The sequence below is a fragment of the Pogoniulus pusillus genome, chromosome 27 (assembly GCF_015220805.1).
Source record: "Pogoniulus pusillus isolate bPogPus1 chromosome 27, bPogPus1.pri, whole genome shotgun sequence".
Taxonomy (NCBI): Eukaryota; Metazoa; Chordata; class Aves; order Piciformes; family Lybiidae; genus Pogoniulus; species Pogoniulus pusillus.
In genome coordinates, this window is record NC_087290.1 from 398378 (window position 1) to 415860 (window position 17483).

General features: G+C 57.5%; 1 protein-coding gene across 3 annotated transcripts in view; it reads left to right on the plus strand.

Annotated features, from left to right (window-relative positions):
• The window catches only part of CAMKK1 (calcium/calmodulin dependent protein kinase kinase 1), a 101199-nt gene that overhangs the window by 38454 nt on the left and 45262 nt on the right, over positions 1–17483 (plus strand). Inside the window, exons 1-4 of one of the 3 annotated variants that reach the window (XM_064166726.1) lie at positions 935–1213; positions 8843–9349; positions 14478–14525; positions 16533–16586. In XM_064166726.1, the coding sequence (XP_064022796.1) occupies positions 1136–1213; positions 8843–9349; positions 14478–14525; positions 16533–16586 (687 nt within the window). In that variant the 5' untranslated portion in view covers positions 935–1135. Of the gene's footprint in view, positions 1–934; positions 1214–8842; positions 9350–14477; positions 14526–16532; positions 16587–17483 lie in introns of those variants that run through there. The other 2 variants (XM_064166727.1, XM_064166728.1) reach the window with 2 other exon arrangements.

Sequence of the window (17483 nt, forward strand, 5' to 3'; positions counted from 1 at the left end):
GGAGCTGCTGGAGAAAGTCCAGAGGAGGCCACAAAATGCTCAAAGGGCTGCAGAACCTCTGCTATGGGAACAGGCTGGGAGAGTTGGGGCTGTTCAGCCTGGAGAAGGTTCCAGGCAGACCTCAGAGCAGCCTTCCAGTGCCTGCAGGGGCTCCAGGAGAGCTGGGGAAGGACTTCTGACAAGGCGTGGGAGTGACAGGAGGAGGGACAATGGCTCTGAGCTGGGAGAAGGGGGAGTGAGGCTGGAGATGAGGAGGAAATTCTTTCCAGTGAGGGTGGGCAGAGACTGGCACAGGTTGCCCAGAGAGGCTGTGGAGCCTCGTAGAATGGTTGAGGTTGAAAGTGACCCCCAAAGCTCATCCAGTCCAACCCCCTGCACTCAGTGGGGACATCCTCCACTGGAGCAGGTTGCTCACAGCCTTGTCCAGCCTCACCTTGAGTATCTCCAGAGATGGGGACTCAGCTCCCTCCCACGGCAACCTGTTGCAGTGTTCCAACACCCTCACGGTGCAGAACTTGTTCCTCACTTCCAGTCTCCATCTGCTCTGCTCTCATTTCAAACCACCTCATCCTATCAGCACAGGCCCTTATAAAAAGTCCCTCCCCAACTTTCAGCTCATCCCCAGAAATGCCTAAGGCCAGGCTGGATGAGGGCTTGAGTGCCCTGTGCTGATGGGAGGTGTCTCTGCCCATGACAGGGAGTTGGAGCTGGATGAGCTTTAAGGTCCCTTCCAACCCGACCCGTTCTGGTACCTCTGGCTGCTGCCTTGCTTGTTAACATTTCACACTCTAAACCTTTCCACCTGCTGCACTCTGACCTTCTCAGCTGTGTTTTAGAAGCACCCTCCCACAGGGTGTCCAAATGCTTCTGCCCAGAGCTGTGCTCCCCTCTCCTGAGGATCACACTGCCCCTCAGCAAGTCACAGCAACCATGGCATTGCTGTGGGCTTCAGCTCTTCCACTGGGCTGTGGGGTTCTGCTCCCCCTCAGCATTGCTGCAAGTTGCATTTGGGCTATTTCATAGCATCATTGAATCATGTGGTTTGGGAGAAACCCAGCACTGCCAGGGCACCACCCTTGGTGACCTTCATGAGGTTCCCTCTGCCCAGCTCTGAAGCCTGCCCAGGTCTGACTGAATGGCATCACAGCCTGAGGAGTGTCATTTTGGGGCCAGCAGCAGACTGCCTGAGACTCCACTGCATCTCTTCATCCAGGTCAGTGATGAAGATGTTGAACAAGACTGGACCCAGTGTTGTGGTGTCCCCACCAAAGGCATAGTTAAAACATGCCTAGAGCTGCACCCGGTGGGATGATGCTGGGCTCCATGTCTGCCAGGCTCCTGGCCCAGCAGCCTTGTCTGGAGGGTTCTCCGTTGGTGTCTCTCTGCCTTGGGTGGATTTGGTACCCCTCAATGTTTTCCACTTACAGGAATTTCCTTAAGTAGAAACTTTTTCTTCAGAGAGATTTTGGGCTGATTATTGCTTATGTGTGCAATTAGTGTAATTGCATCTGATGATGCAGATGGCTCTAATCATGTCCTTAGCACACAGAGGGGTGGAACAGAATAGAGCTGGGAAACCTTCTGTGGGAGTTGCTGAGCTCAGTGCTCTGCACAGGCTGCTGCACATCACAGAGCCACAGCCTGCTCTGCCTGCAAGGGACCTTCAGAGGTCATCTGGGCCAACCCTCCTGCAGGGAGCCCTGGGCTGCTAAGCTGCAGATGTTAGTGCAGCATCCTGGCTGGGTGCAAAGCAGGTTAAAAAGGTGCTATAATTGCTCTTAAAATTGATTGCAAGGCCTCCGTGGGAGCAGGGCTGCAACCTGATTTTTTCATGATGGTATCAACTACTGGCATGGGCCTGGAATCAGTCTGCTGAGGCCACACATCACGTGCTGGGGTCAGTTCTGGTCCCCCCACTCCAAGAAGGACATTGAGGGACTGGAGCAGGTCCAGAGAAGGGCAACAAAGATAGGCAAGGGTCTGGAGAACAGGGCTGGGGAGGAGCAGCTGAGGGAGCTGGGGGTGTTCAACCTGGAGAAGAGGAGGCTGAGGGCAGAGCTCATTGCTGTCTGCAGCTCCCTGAGAGGAGGCTGTGCCAGGTGGGGGTTGGTCTCTGGTCCCTAGTCTCAGGTGATAGAAGGAGAGGCATTGGCCTGACTTTGCCAGGGGAGGGTTAGGTTGGATGGGAGGAAATTTTTGTTTGCTGCAGGAGTGTTGTGGAGGCAGAGAATTAACACGGCTGAGTCAGGCATTGTAAAAACAGAATGATTTTGTTTTCCTGGAATGCTGCCCCCAAACTATCCACAAAAGTATGGACAAATGTAGAGATTTAGGAAGTCAGGAGCTGGAAAGGCTGAGCTCCAGACACAGCTTTGCCCCACTCTCAGCCAGGCTGAGCAGAAGGCTAAGGCAGCAGCAGGCTTTACGCCTGAGGCAGCGTTCGGCAGCGATCCCTGGCCAGACTCCTCTGCAGGAGCAGCCTCCTGAGGCCGCAGGCAGTAGCAGGCAGTGTAGATCCACGCAGTAGAAGCCTGAGGCCAGTGGCAGAGCCACCAAGCTCAGAAATGTCTCAAGCACTTCTTCCATGAGTGGGATGGTCGTGGAACAATGCTGCCCCAGCAGTGGCAGGGCAGAGCCAAACTATCAGAGTCTCCCCAGCTCAGAACAGCAGCCAGGGAGTCGGCTGCGATGTGGTCCCGGAGCAGCCGGCTCCAGGTGCCGCCAGCAGCTCTCTCAAAGGGCCCCAAGGCCTGCTGAGCCTGCAGGCTTGCACAGAAGGGTGCAGAAGTGGGGCAGAACCGCCCAAGGTAAAGCCCAGAGCCGAGCAGAAAGGGAGGAGCTGTCCAGAGGCAGGCACGGTCCGGGCACGGCCGGAGCCGGTGCTGTCGGGCACTCTGGCAGGGCAGCAGCGCTTTCGAGGCAGGAGTCTTTCAGGACAGGAGCTCCCAAGGTGGAAACCGCTTCCTGTCCTCCCTTGCTCTGTTTAAGCTGTCCTAGCCAAAGTGTCCACTGACCATTAGTCCTGGGTGTGGAACCCAGCCGGGCCCCAGCCCGACTGCCGCGCAGGGAGCACCTGTGCGGAGGGCACTGCCGCTCTGCCCCCTCGAGCCCACGGGGCAGGGGCAAAGCAGTTTCCCTGCCTTCTTCTCCCACTCAAACCTGCAGGTGGGGTGGGGAGAAGAAAGCAGTTTGGGGTACGCTGGAACAAAGAGTTGTCAAGGATTGGTGCAGGCTGCCCAGGGAGGTGCTGAAGCGCCCCCAACCCTGGAGGTGTTTCGGAACTGTGTTGCCGTGGCGCCTGAGGACATGGTTTGGTGGCCACAGTGCTGCTGGGTTGGTGTTGCACTGCAGGACCTCAGGCGTTTTCCACCCGCATTGATTTTGTGCAGTATGACAGAATCAGGAGCTGGCAGCAGAGCTCAGCCCCTGCCTCAGTCCTCACCCACACCTCACAGGCCTGCAGAGGAGCCAAAGCCCAGGTGCTGTCTGTGGCTGGGTCTGTCACGGGGAAGACAAGCATGGAGTGATGTGTCCTGAGTGCTGCTTGTCCCATCCCTCAGGCACTGCTTGAGCTGTGCTTTGGCAGCCGGTGGCTGCTGCTGAGGCTGTGCTGGAGCTCCACAGCAGTCAGCAGAACTCCTCACTTCTGTCATCGCATTTTCAGGTGGGGCACAAGAGCCAGGCTCAACGCCAGGAGCGCTGGAGAGGCGGGGAGGGTTCTGGCAGGCTCCAGTGATTCTCAGCGGGACAGGGTTGTGCTCTGAAACAAGCAGGTGTGTGGGGTGGGTGCCGAAGTACAGAGCATCTGCTCACTTCTGCTTTGGGCTCTGCAAGGCTGGGCTCTGGCTGGGAATCAGAGCTAGCAGTGAGGGCCACAAAGATGAGCAGAGGCTGCAGCACCTCTGCTATGGGCACAGGCTCGGAGAGTTGGGGATGCTCAGCCTAGAGAAGAGAAGGCTGCAGGGAGACCTTAGAGCTGCATTGCAGTATCTGAAGGGGACCCACAGGCAGGCTGGGCAGGGACTGTTCCCAAGGGCCTGCAGTGACAGACCAAGGGCAATGGTTTGGAACTAGAACAGGGCAGAGTTAGGTTGGACACCAGGAGGAAGTTCTGCCCAGTGAGGGTGGGGAGGCAGTGGCACAGGCTGCCCAGGGAGGTGGTGGAGGCCTCATCCCTGGAGACATTCAAGGTCAGACTGGGTGTGGCCCTGGGTAGCCTGATCCAGTTGGAGGTGCCCTTGCTGCCTGCAGGGGTCTTGGACAGGATGACCCTGGAGGGTGACTTTCCACCCAGTGCAGTCTGTGAAGCTGTGCTCCCCTCTTGCCAGCAGGAGCTCAGCCCACATGGCTGCTCTGCTGCCCATCTCTCTCTGTTGTTCCTGCAGGGGCTGTGAGGATTTGCTTGCTTTGTGGCTGCAGAGCTGCAGCTCCTTAACATTCGCTGCTGCTGGGGCAGTGCAGGTGGTCTCCAGGGATGCTCAGAAGCTGCTGTGCTTCCCCAGGGTCTGATTGCACACAGTGGGAGCGCAGCCAAGCAGTGGGAGTGCAGCCAAGCAGGAGACAACCTCATCTTTAGGTGCCCTGCTTGGGGTGCTGGAGGTGAGCAGAGCTGAAACGAAGGCCACCATGCCCTGAGTTGAAATAGAACCTTCTGGCTGCTCTCCCACCCCAGCAAGGGGACTCTGAAGTGACTGCTCCTTAAATCTAGAAAGCTACCTGCTGCAAACCACCATGTCTTGGGGGCAGCTCAGATGTTGCTGCAGTGCATGGCTGGGGGACACGAGTTCTTCTGCAGCTTCTCCAGACTGAATGTGTCAGAGTGAGCTGGGTGGGTTTGGGACAAATGCCTCCCCTCCATGGATGAAAACTTGATGGCATCAGGGTGGGAGTGCAGAAATGTCTCCCACATGCCAGGGGACTGGAACAAGCTGAGTGCTTGGGGAGGTCTTGGGGTGCATGAGGAAGAGTGTGGCCAGCAGGTCAGGAGAGGTTATGCTCCTCCTCTGCTCTGCCCTAGTCAGGCCACATCTGGAGTGCTGGGCAAGTTCTGGGCTCCCAGCTGCAGAGAGCCAGGGAACTGCTGCAAAGAGCCCAGGGGAGGCTGCAAAGCTGCTGAGGGGCCTGGAGCAGCTCTGTGAGGAGCAAAGGCTGAGAGCCCTGGGGCTGAGAGCCTGCAGGAGAGCAGCCCCAGAGGGCATCTGAGCAATGCTCAGCAAGAGCTGAAGGAGCTGTAGGGGGCAAGAGGCTGGGGTCAGACTCTTGTGAGTGGTGCCCAGGGACAGGAGAAGGGGCAATGGGCACAAAGTGGAGCCCAGGAGGTTGGCTGTGCAGAGGAGGAGCAAGTTGTTTGTTGTGAGGGTGCTGGAGGCCTGGAGCAGGCTGCCCAGAGAGGCTGTGGAGTGTCCTTGTGTGGAGAGCTTCCAACCCCCCTGGGCGCTGTGCTGCTGGGCAAGCTGCTGTGGGTCCAGGGTTGGACTGGATGATCCCCAGAGATCCTTTCCAGTCTCATGCTGCTGGGTTCTGGATTCTGCCTGGTACTCTGGAACAGGAGTGCAGGGGAGACTCCGGGTTGGAGAGAGTCCCAGGCTGTATTGCTTGGTGTGGGGACAGAGCCTGGGCTCTGGAAGGGCCTTGCTGACCTCCCCTATCAGAGCTGTCATTCTGAAGAGCTACTTGCTCTTGGCAGCTCAGCCCTTGCTGCTTCTCTCCTTAAGGGAGTTTCAGTCCCTGGCTGACAGCACTCAGGGCTGATCCTTTGCCCTGGCAGTGCTACTGTGGGGAATCCTTTGAAGGAAGCTCAACAGAAGCACAGGATGGTACAGCACAGGGCTGGGTCTGCAGCCAGCTCTGCCCCAAGGCCGGACTGAGCTCCTGGGGAGGGGGTTCTGACCTGATGATGGAGATGACAACCCACCTGCAGGCATCATGTCCTGGCACACAGCTGCTTCACCAAGAGGGGAGCTGAAGCCTTCTGTGACTGCTGGGACCTCACCTGTGAGCATGCCTGTAAGGCTGCTATGCTCAGGAGGCACCCAAGGGATGTGGCCTCCAGAGAGGCTGTCAGGGTGATGGCCCTGCCCTTCCCCAGTCCACTGTACAGGACACCATCCACAGGCACTTGAATCACAGAACCAGTTTGGTTGAAAGAGACCTTTTAAGCTCATCCATTCCAGCCATGAGCCCAGCACTGCCAGGACAGCACTGAACCATGGCCCTCAGCACCACATCTCCAAGGCTTTGAAACCCCTCCAGGAATGGGGACTCCACCACTGCCCTGGGCAGCTTGGGCCGGGCCTTGACAACCCTTTTGGGGAGGAAATTGTTCCTCATGTCCAACCTGAACTTGCCCTGGGGCAACCTGAGGCCATTTCCTCTTGTCCCCTCACTTTTCACTAGTGAGCAGAGCCCAACTCCCACCTGGCTGCAGCCTCCTCTCAGGGAGCTGCAGAGAGCAATGAGCTTTGCCCTCAGCCTCCTCCAGCCTCACCACTCCCTCAGCTGCTCCTCCCCAGCCCTGCTCTCCAGACCCTTCCCCAGCTTTGTTGCTCTTCTCTGGACCTGCTCCAGTCCCTCAGTGTCCTTGAAGAAGTCCTCAACCCTGAGCAGCAGGAAAGTTGCTCCCTGAATGCTTTCCATGGAAGTACTCAGGAGAGATTTTATTTACTCTAAGTTATATTAGTCAAAGCCCTTGGAGCCTCAGGACTGCTGAAGGCAGCATCACTGCTCTTAACCTGGGTAGCTGGTGACTCAGTTAGGAAATGAAGCTGGGTTTGGTGAGGCCCAGGGACCCTCTGACCTCCCCAGCCTTTCTCACAGGAATGTTTCTAGTTGGCCAAATGTAGATGGCCCAAGCAGTGAACTAGAAGTGACATTTCTTTAGTTTTAAAGCAGTGCTAGAATCATGGAAGTGTTTGGGCTGGAAAAGGCCTCTGAGATCCTCCTGTCCAACCTTCAACCCAACCCTACCATGGCACCAAACCATGTCCCCAGGTGCCGTGGCCCCAGGGCTCTGGAACACCTCCAGGGATGGGGACTCCACCACCTCTGACCTGAAGACAGAGTAGAAGGGATTTGAATTCGAAACAGCTGCTTAAAGAATCATCAGATGATAGGACTGGATCAGCTGGAAAAGGCCTCTGAGAACCTCCAGTCCAACACCAGCCCAGCACCCCGTGGGCACCAAACCACGTCCCCAGGTGACATGGCCACATGGTTCTGGAACACTACCAGGGGTGGGGACTCCACCACCTCCCTGGGCAGCCTGTGCCAATCCCTGACCGCTCTTGCAGCAAAGAAAACTTTCCTGCTCTCCAACCCTGCCCCTCCTCGTGTGACCTGGCTGCAGCCAGTGCCAGGACGCTGCCTGCCGGCACAGCGCGGCCGACCCGCGGCACCCAGCGGCTGCAGTGCTGCGAAGTGCAGCCTGCGCTCAGCTGCCTTGGAGGCTGTCCAGGGGGCTGTGACTGACAACTCAGCTCTCTTCTGCTGTCCCCAGAAGCCAGGTAGAGGGATGAGCCTCAGGTGGCTGCAGGGTGAGAGCCATGTGCCATAGGTGACTCCCTGCTCTGGACGGTGCTGGGGAGGCTGAGGTCTGGTTCAGATTCATCCAGGAGAGCAGGATTGTATTGCTGAGTTTTAGCTCTGTGTGGTCTCAGGTCTTCTCCAAAGGGGAAGCTGCTTCCTGCCTGCTGGACAGTCCCTTTAGGCCCATGCTGGCTGTGAGGGTGCTGGGCAGCCATGCTGAGCTGTGTTTGCTCACAGGCTGCAGCTGCAGGGAGCTGAGGGTGACCCTGGACTCAGGTTCCCTTTTGCGTTCTGCCTGTGCTGCCATCTACACTGAAAACCCCCCAGAGCATGGCAGTCAGCAGCCACAGCTTGGTGTCCAGGCCATGCAGTTTCACTCTCTGAGGCCCTGCAAGGCAACAGAGAGGCTGCTGTGGAGCCCTATACCAGAGAAACACAGAATCACTTGGGTTGGAAAAGACCCAAAAGATCCATCACTGCCAGGGCACCACCAAGCCATGGCACTCAGCACACTTCTCCATGGCTTTGAAACCCCTCCAAAGACTTCACCACTGCCGTGGACACACTGGGCCAGGCCTTGACGACTCTTTTGGGGAAGAAATTGTTCCTCATGTCCAATCTAAACCTGCCCTGGGGCAACCTGAGGCCATTTCTTCTTGTCCTGTTGCTTGTTCCCTGGGACAAGAGCCCAGCCCCCACCTGGCTGCAGCCTCCTCTCAGGGAGCTGCAGAGAGCAATGAGCTCTGCCCTCAGCCTGCTCTTCTCCAGCCTCACCACCCCCAGCTCCCTCAGCTGCTCCTCCCCAGCCCTGTTCTCCAAACTCTTCCCCAGCTTTATTGCCCTTCTCTGGACATGCTCCAGCCCCTCAGTGTCCTTCTTGGAGTGAGGGCCCAGAACTGACCCCAGGATTCCAAGGGTGTCCTCAGCAGTGCTGAGCACAGGGGAGGTGTGCAGGGTCTGTGCTGTGCACGTTGAGTTTGTATGCACACCAGAAGCTCTTGTACCCTATGAACAGGAGTTCCAGAGGTGGGAGTTGGACTCTCCAGCCTTGGATGTGCCTCTTCCTCTCCTGTAAGCTCTGCTGGGCTGCTGGAATGGGAAGTTCTCTTTGGCTGTCACTTGTTGCTCATCAGATCAAGTCTCATCTCTGTCACTGTCACACCCAGCTCCGCTTTCTGTTTGAGTGTTTGTGGCCTGTGCGCAGCCTGCCCGTGCCTCTCCTTCCCTCTCTTGTGCTGGGGGAAGGCAGGGCTGGGTCTCTTGGCTGTGCTTGTGCTGAGTGATCCTTGATCTTCAGCTCCATTTGTGTCTCTTATAGGTATTTCGTGGAGCAGCTCCCTCCTGCCCTGTCCATGAGCACTTGCACCACAGCTCTCTGCTGTCCCATCTGAGACCACAGCAGCTGGATGTGGCCATGGGGGACTCTCCAGCAGATGCCAAAGCTGGAGCCATAGAGGTGGGCTGCAAAGACCCCCAGACTGAGCTGGCAGAACAGGTGGCAGCCATGGTTGTGGCTGCTGGCAGCAGTGAAGACAGCGATGCAGTCTTTGCTGAGGGCACCAAGGAGATCCGGAGCAATGCGGTCGGCAGTGAGCTGCTGCCCTGTCAGCCACCGGAGGATGCTCGCTGGAGACAGGCTGCCAAGAGGCCTCTCACTAGACCTGTGCTGTCCAGCAGGAAGTTGTCTCTTCAGGAGAGATCATCAGGAGGTTGTCTGGCTTCTAGCAGCAGCCCAGGAGATGGTCCCTATGCCACGGGACCCTCCCCACGCATCGTGAGGAGACCGACGATAGAGTCCCACCGGGTGTCCATCTCAGATGCTGAGGTAGGCATCTCCCCACCGCTGGGTGAGGGCAGGCTCCTCCCTGCTGAGGGCAGGCTCCTGCAGCCCCAAGCCTGAAAGCTTTGCATTTTCTAAGGGGAAAAAAGCCCTGAGACCAAGGACTATGTTAGCTTAGGATGGCTGAACATTTTTGCAGCCAGCCCCCAGACAGCAGCCCTGCTGCTGAGCTTGGCTCCCCGAGCTGCCTGGCAAAGGCCTGTGAAGAGCCCAGGAGCCTTGCTGTGGAGAAGCAAGCATGCAGAGCAAGGGCTGTGACCAAGGGGTTTTGCTCTCGTGTCCCTGCTGGACGCACCCCTGGGGAGTTGAGCAGTCATAGGAGCTCTGCTGATGGTATTTGGTGGGTTTCAGCTGCTGGAGATGATCTGTCTGCTGTTGTCCTGCCACCACTGAAGCCATGGTTCCATTTTGTAAAGTTTACATGTTGGTTCCTGCTCCTGCCAGGGCTTTCCTGTGTCATCAAAGTGCAACAGTAGTGGAAACTCTGCTCTGCTGCAGTTCAAGAGGTTCCCCTCCCTCTCTACACTGCCTTACTCAGGCCACATCTGGAGTCGGAGGTGCAGTTCTGGGCTCCCAGCTGCAGAGAGCCAGGGAAGTGCTGGAGAGAGCCCAGGGCAGGCTGCAAAGCTGCTGAGCGGCCTGGAGCAGCTCTGGGAGGAGCAAAGGCTGAGAGCCCTGGGGCTGAGAGCCTGCAGGAGAGCAGCCTCAGAGGGCATCTGAGCAATGCTCAGCAAGAGCTAAAGGAGCTGTGGGGGGCAAGAGGCTGGGGCCAGACTCTTGTGAGTGGTGCCCAGGGACAGCACAAGGGGCAGCAAGGGTTACAAAGTGGAGCCCAGGAGGTTGGCTGTGCAGAGGAGGAGCAAGTTGTTTGTTGTGAGGGTGCTGGAGGCCTGGAGCAGGCTGCCCAGAGAGGCTGTGGAGTCTCTTTCTGTGGGGATTTCCTGGGCATTGTGCTGTGGGTGCCCTGCTTGAGCAGGGGGTTGGGACTGGATGATCCCCAGAGGTCTCTTCCTGCCTCACCCTGCTGGGTTCTGGATTCAGAGGAGTCTCTGGCGCTTGCAGCTGTTCCTGCTGCCCATTTTGCGGCTGCTCTCCTGCGCTCAGAGCCACCCCAGGCTGTCCCACACTGGTAGTGCTCAAGTGTCCTGGTGGAAGCGGCTGCTGGCTGCAGTTCCTCATGCCGATTGCTCCTTGTCCTCCCCACGGCAGCACAAGAGAGAAGCTCTTCCCGTTCTGTGCCATATTTTCAGCCCATGCAGACAGCTGCAGCAGGGCTCTCTGGCTGCCAGCTGTGCTGCATATGGTCTGAAGTTGGTGTGTTTTAAAGCCTAAAGGGTTTGTAAAGCTCCTCTTGCTGGGGAAGGGTTTCAGTGTGCTGTCAGGAGTGCTGCAGAAGGGACCACAGTCTGAGCAGTGCTGCCAGCTGCTTTGGGTCTCACTCCTGAGTTATCCCCAGGCCTTTTCCTGTGATTTCTGCCTGCACTTTGTGGAGCAAACCCAAGTTTTCCAGGCCTTGCCATTTTTCCCCAGACTGAGCTTGTTTCCCATTCCTATCTGTGTCAGGAGTGGGGCAGGGCTGGGGGATGTCTGTGGGTGCCACAGCTCTATGGTCTCAGCAGTGCCATAACAGAGAGGAGGCAGTGTGCTGGGGTGAGGAGCAGTGGTGGCATGGACCTGCTGGCCCTGCCCCGCAGGGAGGGCTACCTCCTGCTCTGGTGCCACAGCAGAGGCCTCTGGTTCAATTTGTGTCTGTGAGCCTGGTTCTGCTGAGGGACAGGTCCTCTGCAGGACCGTTTTCAACCTCCTTTTCCTCTCGAGCTGACAGGACAGCAGTGCCCAGCTGTGATCTCCCCTCTGCTGGCCAGGGGCTCAGAGGCAGTCGCAGGCTGACTCTGCCTCCCCTAGGTGGCACAGAGCATGTTGTTGGACATGGCTGCCAAGGCACCGTGGTGTGCCAGACATGCTGCCTAAATCCCCCCCTGGGCCTGCCTTGTGTCATAAGGGACCCAAAGCACTGCAGCTGACTTTGTCCAGTGTGGATCCAAGTGGACTGAAGGCTGCCACCTGCGTGGCTTGGCACTGGCCTCCTCGGCGTGGCTGGGGGGATGGCTGCTGTGCGGGAGCAGATCTGCCCTCGTCCTGCGGGCAGTGTGCAGGTGACAGCAGCTGTGTGCTGAGCTGTGGCACCCCCAGCCAGCAAGGGGGGATCTGCAGAAGCTGCACTGCCGAGGCTGCAGCTCTTCTGACAGCAGCCATATGCTCTGCTGAGGGAGATGGGGAGGGAAAGGAGCCAACTCTTGGAAGCAGACGTGACTTGGGTGCCAGCTCTCCTGTCCTGCAGTGCTTTGCCTGTGCCAGGAGTGTGAGGCCTGGCTGAAGGCCCTTCTGAAATGATGCAGAGAGTGTGATTGGCACACTCCATCTGCGAGCACTGAGGACACTGCAGCCTCTTTCCCAGCATCTGCACCCTGGGGAGCAGAAGATACTGCTCAGGGTGGGAAATGCTTCTTTGAGATGCAGAGCCACAGACTGCATGGGGCTGGAAGGGACCCTCCAACGTCACCCTGTCCAACACCCTTGCAGGCTGCCCAGGGACACAGCAAGGCTGATCTTGAATGTCTCCAGGGATGGAACTTCAGCCACCTCTCTGGGCAGCCTGTGCCAGCATCTGCCCACCCTCACTGTGCAGAACTTCCTCCTGATGTCCAACCTAACTCTGCCCTGCTCCATTTCCAAACCATTGCCCTCAGCCTGTCCCTTTCTCCCTGCCCAGCCCCTTCAGCTGTTGCAGTGTAGATGCAGCATCCTTCACCTTCCTGCTCCTGCAGCCAGCCTTTGGTGGTCACTGAGCTCAGCCTGGAGCACTGCAGGGTGAGTGGATCACAGGGTGGGGAAACACATTAGAATCATGGAATTGTTTGGGCTGCAAAAGGCCTCCAAGACCATCCAGTCCAACCAGCAACCCAGCGCCAGCATGGCCACCAAATCATGTCCCCATGTGCCATGGGCACATGGTATGATTCTGGAACACCTCCAGGGATGGGAGCTCCACCACCTCCCTGGGCAGCCTGTGCCAATCCCTGAGCACAAGGCAGGGGAACATCTCTGTTCCTGCTACACACAACCCAGAGTTTTGGTCTTTGTTTTCTTTTACTGTTGTTCAACCAGAAACTCCTGGGAATAGAAACTTCTGTTATGCAAGTAAATATGTGAGGCAGGGTGTGCCCAGGTGGCCAAGAAAGGCACCAGCAGCCTGGTCTGCATCCAGCAGTGGTGTGACCAGCAGGGCCAGAGCAGGGATTGTGCCCCTGTACCCAGCACCAGTGAGGCCACTCCTTGGCACTGCCTTCAGTTTTAAGCCACTCACTCCAAGAAGGAATGGAGAAGATCCAGAGGAGGGCAACAAAGCTGGGGAAGGGTCTGGAGAACAAAGCTGGGAAGAAGCAGCTGAGGGAGCTGGGGGTGGTGAGGCTGGAGAAGAGGAGGCTGAGAGCAGAGCTCATTGTTCTCTGCAGCTCCCTGAGAGGAGGCTGGAGCCGGGTGGGGACTGGGCTCTGCTTCCTTGGAACAAGTGATAGGTTGAGAGGAAATGGCCTCAGGTTGCACCAGAGGAGGTTTAGGTTGGACATCAGAAGAAGCTTCTTCACTGAAAGCGTTCTCAAAGACTGGCACAGGCTGCCCAGGGAGGTGGTTGAGTGCCCATTATTGGAAGGGTTTCAGAGAGGCAGAGATGTGGTGCTGAGAGACAGAGTTTGGCACCAGCTTGGGCAGAGTTGGAGTTTGGTTACACTGGATGAGTTTAAAAGACTTTGCCAGCTAAAACTGTTCTGTGGTTCTGTCAGGTAGGGCTGTGGCCATGGTGAGTGTAAACTGTCAGAGGCTGTGCTGCAGACCGTGTCATCACCTCTCCCTTGGACCCTCCCTGGCTGTTCCCATCCCACTCTTTATCCATCCCTTCCAAAAAACCCATCCCCCACCAGCGGATGTCCTGGCATTGCTCAGACTCCATCCAGCAGCAGTAACAGACCAGAGAGATGCTGCAGACAGCTGTCTGGTGAAGGCTGGGGGAGGTCATTTATAGGCAGAGGTAAGAGGCATGGTGGAGGGTGATAGTCAGAGGAATGGGTAACTTGGGCACAGGGACTGGGTCTGGTCCCTCCTCACTTGCACTAAATGCCTTGCAAGGGACTTTACCAAGCTGGGTGGGCAATGTCACTCAAAAAGGACTTCTTCATGCTTCCAGGGCAGCACTGGAAAGAAGCAGCTGCAGAGCTGTGGTTTAGTGCTGCCTGGGGTCGGGCACTGAGTGCAGACCAAGGAACCTGTGGTGCATGCTGAGAGCTCTGCCAGGCGTGCTGAGGAGCAGGAGACGGTTGACAGCAGCTGCTGGATGCAGGCTTGCTGCTGGATGAGGCAGTGCTGAGCTGGTCAGAGGCTTTCTCAGAGGGGTAGTTGCTTTTCTGCCTCTCTCAGCTGCTCTGGAGAGCACTTCCCCACCTCTGCAGTTTTGCCCAGGACAAAGCAAGGGGTATGGAACTGAGCAGGGGGCAAAGCAGAGCAGGAGGCATCAACACCAACCTGTTCCCACATTGTTTGTGAAAGTCAGCATGGTGCCAAGCACAGCCTTGCCCTGGCAAGTGAATCTTCTCACAGAATCCCAGCATGGTGGGGGCTGGAAGGGACTTCTGAAGATCTCCCAGCCCAACTGCCTGCTAGGCAGGGCACCCACAGCAGCTTGCCCAGGAGCACAATGCCCAGGGGTGTTTGGAAGCTCTCCACGCAAGGAGACTCCACAACCTCTCTGGGCAGCCTGCTCCAGGCCTCCAGTAGTCCAGGCTCCTGCCTAGTAAACATTGCAGCAGTTGGAATGCTCCTGGGCTGAACCTGGAGCTATGCTGGGAGCTGGGGCCCAGGGTTGTCTGGTGTTCCACCAGCACAACCTGGGTCAGAATTCAGCCCATGGCTGCTTTGTCCTGGGCTGCCATAAAAACAACCTTGCAGTGTCTGTGTTGTAACACACAGCACTGGAACTGAGGTTTGGGCTTTCAGCACTGCCTCTGCCGGGTGCTGCTCCCTGGGCAGGGCTCTCACTGTGTTCTCTTTCAATCTGCAGGACTGTGTGCAACTTAACCAGTACAAGCTGCAGAGTGAAATAGGCAAGGTAGGTACTGGAGCTGGGCACTGGCAACCCACCTGCACAGCCTGGGGCCTGGCTGGGAGGATGCTGCCAGCCCAGGGGACTCTGCAGCCAAGGCTCCTTGCAGCTTGCTTTGGGGGGTTTGTGTTTGGTTTCATCTGAGCAGGTTTTGCTCAAGGTCACAGTGGAGTTACTTCCTCTGCAGCCTAAACTTACACTCCCTCCCGCTGAAGCTGGCTGAGCTGGCTGCTTGCCAGGGTGCTTGCTTGCTTGCTTGCCAAATGGGACACCAAGAGCCTTGGATGCATTAACATAGCCCAGCAAGGAAAGAACCCCAGAAGGAGCCACAGCCAAGGGCAGATGTTTAGTGCCCCTCGGGGCTAGCTGAAGCTTTGCTGTCTGGAGGCGCAATGTCAGCTGCATTCCAGTGGATGCTTAAAAGCCGCAGAAGGATTCAGAGTAGGTTCCCCTGTGGCTGTGTGGAGGTCTGGGCTGCTGAGTTCTTCAGACACCTGCACACAGTCTGCCAGCGCTGCAGGTGGGTCCATGTCTGTCTGCAAGCTGAACCTGCCTTGCAATCAGAAGAGACTGCCCCTGAGCTGCAGAGACCTTCACCAAACACTTTGTCAGCCCAAACTCCTCTCCAAAGTGGAGGAGCTCTTGCCCTGTGTGCTTGGCTGCTGGCAGTCAGGGTGTGAGGCTGGAGGTGCCACTGCTGCTGGCACAACAGATGTCACCTGCAGCAGGGCTCTGGGCAACCTGATCTACTTGAGGATGTCCCTGCTGACTGCAGAGGGGTTTGGCCTGGATGACCCTAAGAGGGTCCAGCCCAGACCATTCTATGACTCTGTGATTCTTCAGACCTACTCAGGAGTGCTGCTTAGGGCTGTGGTTTGGTCAGGGATCTGCCATTGCTGGGCTGGTGGTGACTTTATGGACTAAGAGGTCTTTCCCAACCTAGGTGAGCCTGAGGATGGTTGGACTCAATGATCTTCAGGGTCTTTTCCAGCCACAACAATCCTACAACCCTAAGGGCTTTTCTCACTGGATTCATTGTGGCTGAAGGAGTGTGAGACCCTCTCTCTAGTGGGTGTTCTCCTACGTCATTCCTCCCTGCAGGTCACAGCCCTGAGGCTCTGCTGGCCCTGCTGCTTCTGCATCAAGCAGCTGGCTTGTTGCTCTCCTCTGAGGCTGGGACCTTCATTCTTGCTCCCAGTGAAGTCAAGAGAAAGGTTCTCAAGGTTGTGCTGTTTGTCCCACTCGTCTATAGCCTGACACCTGCCATGCTGTCACGTCCCACTGCATGGGATGTGTAGTCTTGACACAGAACTGCAGGACCCCAGGGGTGGGGATGGAGTCTGGCTACAGCCTGGCATGGCAGCTGTGGGGACAGCAGCAGACCAGATCCACAGCTGGGCAACAGGCAGAGGTGGAGAGGTTCTAGCAGCAGAGGGAAAGGAGTTCCTGCAGAATTTCCACCCAAAAACACCTGTGTGAAAATTGGGTTAGGACAGACATGGCAGATTTGGCTCAGGGCAGGAAGTAGCCCAGGGAGAAAAGAGCAGCCATCAGAGAGCAGGGGAGGCACTTTTGACAAGGGCTGGGAGTGATGGAATGAGGAGAATGGCTTTGAGCTGGGTAAAGCTTGGATTAGATGAGACATTCCCCACAGGGGTGGGGAGGCACTGGAACAGGCTGCCCAGAGAAGCTGTGGAGGCTCCAAGGTTGGAGGTGTTCAGAGCCAGGCCGGATGAGGCCTTGGTCAGCCTGGTGTAGTGGCAGGGGGGTGGAACCGGATGAGCTTTACCATCCCTTCCAGCCCAGACCTTTCTATGGTGAGCCAGCAGCCAGCTGCTGCAGACAGGGCTCACCCGCGGCTGCCCCGTGGCTGTGGCACAGGCTCACATCACTCAGCAGCAGGCCTGACCTTCAGCGTTGGCTTTTTGCCTCTGTAAGACCAAAGCTTCCCAGCCTTGAGCAGTGAGAGGAGCTGAGGCTGCTGCCCTGACTGCACTTTGTGCTTCCTCGCAGGGCTCTTACGGCGTGGTGAAGCTGGCGTACAACCAGAGCGACGACAAGCACTACGTGAGTGCCCTGCCCCTGCTGCTGCCCCGGGGTCGTGGGCGGGGGCTGGGGAGGGACCTCTGGGGTCACCCAGTCCTACCCCTGCTCCCGCAGGGCACCCACAGCAGCTTGCCCAGCAGCACAGTGCCATGGGGGCTGGAAGCTCTGCACACAAGGACACTCCACAGCCTCTCTGGGCAGCCTGCTCCAGGCCTCCAGCACCCTCACAACAAACAACTTGCTTCTCCTCTGCACAGCCAACCTCCTGGGCTCCACTTTGTGCCCCTTGCTGCCCCTTGTGCTGTGCTTGGGCACCACTGACAAGAGTCTGGCCCCAGCCTCTTACCCCCCACAGCTCCTTCAGCTCTTGCTGAGCATAGCTCAGATGCTCTCTGGGGCTGCTCTCCTGCAGGCTCTCAGCCCCAGGGCTCTCAGCCTTTGCTCCTCCCAGAGCTGCTCCAGGCCCCTCAGCAGCTTTGCAGCCTCCCCTGGCCTCTCTCCAGCACTTCCCTGACTCTCTGCAACTGGGAGCCCAGAACTTGCCTCAGCACTGTATATGTGGCCTGACTAGGATAGAGGAGGAGGACTCCTCTGGGTCACTGGTTGTAGCAGATTCCTGACTCCAGGAGCTGCAAGGAGCTGAATGTCCCTGCCAGACATGGAGCTGCTGCCTGGCTGCATGTGGCACGGGTGGGTGCCTTATGTAAGAGGCGAGGAGCTGGAGGCAGCAGCAGCAGCCTGGTGCTGATTTGTCCTGACATTTTGCAGCTCTGGAGAGGGTCACCTGAAATGGGAGGTGTGTGGGTGGTAGTGCTCAGAGCCTGGCAGGAGGAGGAGGTGTGTAAGGACATGGTGGTGCTTAGCAGAACAAGGATGCTGAGCAGCATGGTCCAGCTCGGCAGTGCCTGCCCCCTGTGT